Source organism: Arachis duranensis, chromosome 8, assembly GCF_000817695.3.
Source record: "Arachis duranensis cultivar V14167 chromosome 8, aradu.V14167.gnm2.J7QH, whole genome shotgun sequence".
NCBI lineage: Eukaryota > Viridiplantae > Streptophyta > Magnoliopsida > Fabales > Fabaceae > Arachis > Arachis duranensis.
Window position 1 is genome coordinate 43,344,654 of NC_029779.3, and position 5,080 is coordinate 43,349,733.

At 41.9% G+C, this 5,080-nt stretch overlaps 1 protein-coding gene across 1 annotated transcript; it reads left to right on the plus strand.

The window, feature by feature from the left end:
* The first annotated feature begins 1,659 nt into the window (after positions 1 to 1,659).
* On the plus strand, positions 1,660 to 3,737 carry LOC107462984 (uncharacterized). The gene is made up of 4 exons (XM_052253418.1): positions 1,660 to 1,906; positions 2,004 to 2,624; positions 2,705 to 3,611; positions 3,698 to 3,737. Exons 1-4 carry the CDS (start codon positions 1,660 to 1,662, stop codon positions 3,735 to 3,737), a joined length of 1,815 nt encoding a protein of 604 aa, XP_052109378.1.
* The last annotated feature ends 1,343 nt before the right edge of the window (positions 3,738 to 5,080 follow it).

Genomic DNA, 5,080 nt, shown 5'->3' on the forward strand with positions numbered 1-5,080 from the left:
AGATAGCCTTGGAGGGTGAAGAAGATCGGGTGGTGCAATTGGAAGATGAGGATGTGAGTGAAGAAATAGAGAAGTGCCCATTAATATTATTGCGGTTCTTAAGAAAATTAGAACATCAAATTTTATATTTTACCTTCATCAAATATTGCTAGAAACATAATTCGGTATCCTAATCAGGTCTCTATAACAAAAAATTAAAGAGTAAACATGAAGAAGGGACACTTATAGAATGATTTTTTTTTTTGGACATACACACTCCCACACACTATACCCAACTATTGTTGGGAATCGATCCTGAGTGCAGCTTGATGAAAGATATACAAATTCTCCATCTGTGCCAAGCTTCCGCTGCACTTATAGAGTGATCTAAATGGCATGAAGTATTCATGACAAAAAAAAAATGGCGTATTTAAGAATTTATTTTAAATTGGTCTTCTTGTACGCTACTAACTCAAATTATAATAGTTACGTAAAAAATTACGGTATTAATTATTTTGTTAATCTTTATAATTTTACAAAATTTATAGTTAGATTTTATTTTTTTTAATTGGATTCTTATATTATTTTTAATGTTTAGGTTTTTTTAATCAAAAATGTTAAAATTAAAGGGATATTCTTCTCAAAAAATATATGATTAAGGCTGGTTTAGTAAAATTTTTCGAAAATGTGTTTGTGCTTTTTAAAAGTTTAAGTTTTTTATTTTGTGTTTGGTAAATAAAAAAATTATGTGCTTGTATTTGCAGTTTTTAAAAGATTGAAGTACTTTTGAAAATACCTAAAATAAAACTTTTTAAAATTAGCTTGTGTTTTTCAAAATTTAAAAGTCTAATATAACCTCATATTTTAACTAATTTTCAAATTTAATGGTTACATACTACTTACATTTATGTCTATTACTCTATTATAGTATTTTTAAAATTTAAAAACTATTTTACTAAATGCAATTGTTGTTTCTTGTGTTTATTGAAAGCTATTTTTAATTTGATTTATCAAACATAAATAATACCATTTTTAAAAAGTCATATTTTAAAAATTAACTTTTATAAGATACTTTTAAAAAGTAAAAATTTTACCAAATTAAATCTAAATATCTAATTAAATTTTTAATTGTGATTACTTTTAATTTACAAAAATATATTCTGTTAATTTTAATATTTTTTATATTCTCCATCCATCATTTTTCTATTAAAGAAATAAAAAAGTTGATATTGGAAATTTTTAATTAAAGAGAAAAACTAATTAAACCAGGCAGATGGAATTGTTGCCTGCACGTCAATTTAATTTTTCCTGATAAAAACGGTGCTTTCTGTTTTGCATCACATCTTTCTATTTCACAGTCTGCGTGCACTTATCAATTAATTTCAATAATAGCATAATAAATGTAAATAGTAAATACCACGCAGTGCCGTGGTGGCCATTTCCAATTCCGTAACCTATACATTCTTTTTGCCAGATAAAATAATTAGTTTTTTTTTTTAATACTAGAAGTAAAGTGTGGCAGGAAACAAGTACGAACAAAATTCAGTGTAGTATTAACAACTTAGTTTAAAAATAATGGAAAAAAAAATTACGTAAATTTTGTGTGGCTCATTAATTTTAATATGGAAAACATGTTGGTGATTTGGGTAAATATGGAGCAATTGTGTGTATTACACAGAGATGGGCGTGTCAGATGAGAAGCACAGCACGCAGGGGGCGTGGTGCATACATCACGTGGGGGGCGTGGAAGCTAGGTGGCAAACTGTGGTTGAGCCACCTAGGCAGCACGCAGGGGGCGTGCTGAGTCAGCACGCAGGGGGCGTGCTGACGTGGCAAAATCTGGTTGGCCCGTTTGCTGCACTACGTGGGGGGCGTGCTGACGTGGCGGAAGCTGATTGGTCCAAGTGTGAACCACGTGGGGGGCGTGGTAAGTTCACCGCTCTATATAAGGTAGAGCTCGATAGTGTTTTCCATACTGAGTGAGTGAGATTTGAGTGTGTTGTGAGGATTCTTTGATGTTGTAGTTGGTGTAATGGAGGACACTGCAAATTTGGTGGTGTATCGTAATGGTGAGATAATACGTAATACTCATGAGGGAGTGAGGTTTGTGTCACAAAATTCGTTTTCGTTTGTGGTTCCATGCACGATGACGTTAATGGAGCTGCAGAACGGCCTATGTCAAAGCATGGAGAATGGTACGTTAATGAGAGTGAGCAGAATTCTGTACCGAAATCCGGTTGTGGTTTTTGGTGGCCTAATACAGTTTGATACGATTCCGATCACGGATGAGGCGAGTATGCAGAATATGTTTGAAATTCACCGGCAGACTTATATGAGACACCCACAGATTGAGTTGTACGTTGAGTTTGAAGCTGAAGAGGCAGTAGCGGTCCAAAATGATATAGATGTAAATGATGATATAGCTGCAGTGTACGAAGGTATGAATAGTGACAGCGAAGAGGACTTCGAAGCCACTTATGAAGCCGGCGATGAAGATGAGGATGGTGATGTGGGAGTTGAGGCAGCAGTGGAGAATGTAGTGGTTCGTCCCTCGAGCAGTCAACCGATGGGCGTTCCACCTTTTATGTGTGAGTTAGATCTCGACGCCATGCATGTCCCCGAGTTTCCGGAATATGCAAACAGAGGTACGTGTTGACTAAATACGAAGTTTTTGTTACTTTATACCTTGGAGTGTGCAATAAACGATGATTTCGGCTTTCTGTAGGTATTGCTGATCCTGAGGACGGAGAGTTCCGAATTGGAATGGAATACAGCTCTAGAAAGTCGGTCGTTGCAGCAATTAGAAGTTTCACTATATCTAGAGGAGTTGACTATGATGTGTTTGAGTCTGAGCCACAGACGTTCTATGCAAAATGCAAGATGTACGGGCGTGGATGTGACTGGCTTATCCGAGCCAGCTTGATACGGAGAAAAGGTTGTTGGGAGATACGCAGATACAACGGTAGGCACACGTGCACCATCGGAACGATTTCACAAGATCATTCCAAGTTGGACTCAGATACAGTTGCTGAGGCTATAAGGCCCTTGGTCGAGTCGGACCCGTCCATCAAGGTGAAATCTATAATTGCAGAAGTCCAGTCAAGGTTCAACTATACCATCAGTTATCGAAAGGCTTGGTTGGCAAAGCAGAAGTCAGTTGCGCTCGTTTTCGGTGATTGGGAGGAATCCTACCAAGCATTGCCGTGGTGGCTCTCGGTCATGGTGCAGAAGATTCCTGGTTCAGTTGTCCAAATAGAAACACGACCACTCTACAACGGGAACGAGGAGGCACAAGGTGTAAAAATACTTCATCGTGTATTTTGGAGTTTCAATCCATGCATTAGGGCATTCAGGCATTGCAAACCCCTGGTTCAGGTTGACGGCACACACCTATACAGAAAATACAAAGGTACACTTCTAGTCGCTGTTGCACAAGATGGGAACCAGAACATTGTGCCTATCGCCTTTGCCTTGGTGGAAGGTGAGACAGCTGATGCGTGGCACTTCTTCCTCAGGAATCTGCGAACGTATGTTGTTAGAAAAGACGGTGTGGGTATGATCTCAGACCGGCATGAGTCAATACGGGCAGCAGTTAATCGTTCCGGTGGTGACTGGCAACCTCCAAGAGCATGGTGGATGTTTTGTATAAGACACATCGGCAGTAACTTCTTAAGGGCATTCAAAGTCCCTCACTTGCAAAAGCTTGTTGTCAACATAGGGTATTCAAGAACGGTGGAGGAGTACAATACCAACTATAAGAGGTTGGAAGAGCGAGGCGAGGCATATGCCAGGTGGTGCGATGCCATCGGACTCAGACATTGGGTATTGGCATTCGACGAGGAGTATACCTATCAGGGGGATTTCGCTCCGTCCGTAGGTCATATGGGTGACCTCGAACTGAGTCATCCACCCCCGGAGCTCCCGAACCACCTGCCTCTGTCGGAGCGGCCGAACCACCTGCATCTGTCGGAGCGGATGATCCAGGGTTGAACGTGTCAACAACTGTGTATGCCCGCTGACGATGCATAAAACCACTATCACATGATGCACTCGCTGACGTGCGGTCGGAAGTACGACCCTGCAAACCATGAGCCGTATCTACTGATGCCCTACGTGGATCAGCTGACACCGACAGTGAAGGGATACCACTGAAATCTGACCAGCCACCCAAACCAGCCTCTCCGCCACTGGAGAAGTCAAACCAATCTGTACCGGAAGGAATGGTAAGTACGGGATCATCATGATGGCCGGACGGACCGTGGTCACTGTGCTGAGAATGGTGGCTGCTCTGAGCGTGGGGGGTGTGCTCAGAGTGCTGAGAGTGGTGACTGGCCTGAGAGTGATGGCTACCATGACTGTAGGCCGGTGGCTGTGGTATATAATAAGGAATTGGCTCAAACACTGCATGCTGTGGGGCAGGTGGCTGTGGTATATAATAAGGAATCGGCTCAAACACTGCATGCTGTGGGGGAGGTGGCTGTGGTATATAATAAGGAATCGGCTCAAACACTGCATGCTGTGGGGGAGGTGGCTGTGGGGCAGGTGGCTGTGGATAATGAGGAACATACCCCATCAATCTCAACAGATGTGCGTAGGAGCGTACGTACTGATACTCTACCGTCGGGAAAAAATCCCAGGTCGGAGGGGGGTGCCGATCCCGCAGTCGACTGTGTCGCCTGTTGGCCCACTCCTCTATCCATGCCCCATGCAAAACTGTCCAGTCATGTAGCTGCACTCCACGTAGAACGACGCAATGCTGATCAACTGGAATATCTCTCACTGCCAGCGGAGGAGGTTGTGCATATCCATACTGACGCATCACTCGGTCCGCAGGGTGCCACTCGACACACTCGAATGACAACAACGGAGCAACGATGTCACACACCTCAAGATGGGGATATAAGTCGTCCGGAACGATCAATCCGTGATACGGCCGCCACTCAAACTGCCACAGTATTATTGGCATATTAGAACCCTAACAATAATGGATTGAAAAACGGAACAGCTAAAATATAACTATTTACCTCTTCCATGTAGTCTATGTCATGCCTGAATGTCTCTACGGTCTTGGATAACCACGCTGTAGTCCGTTCCGAATGAC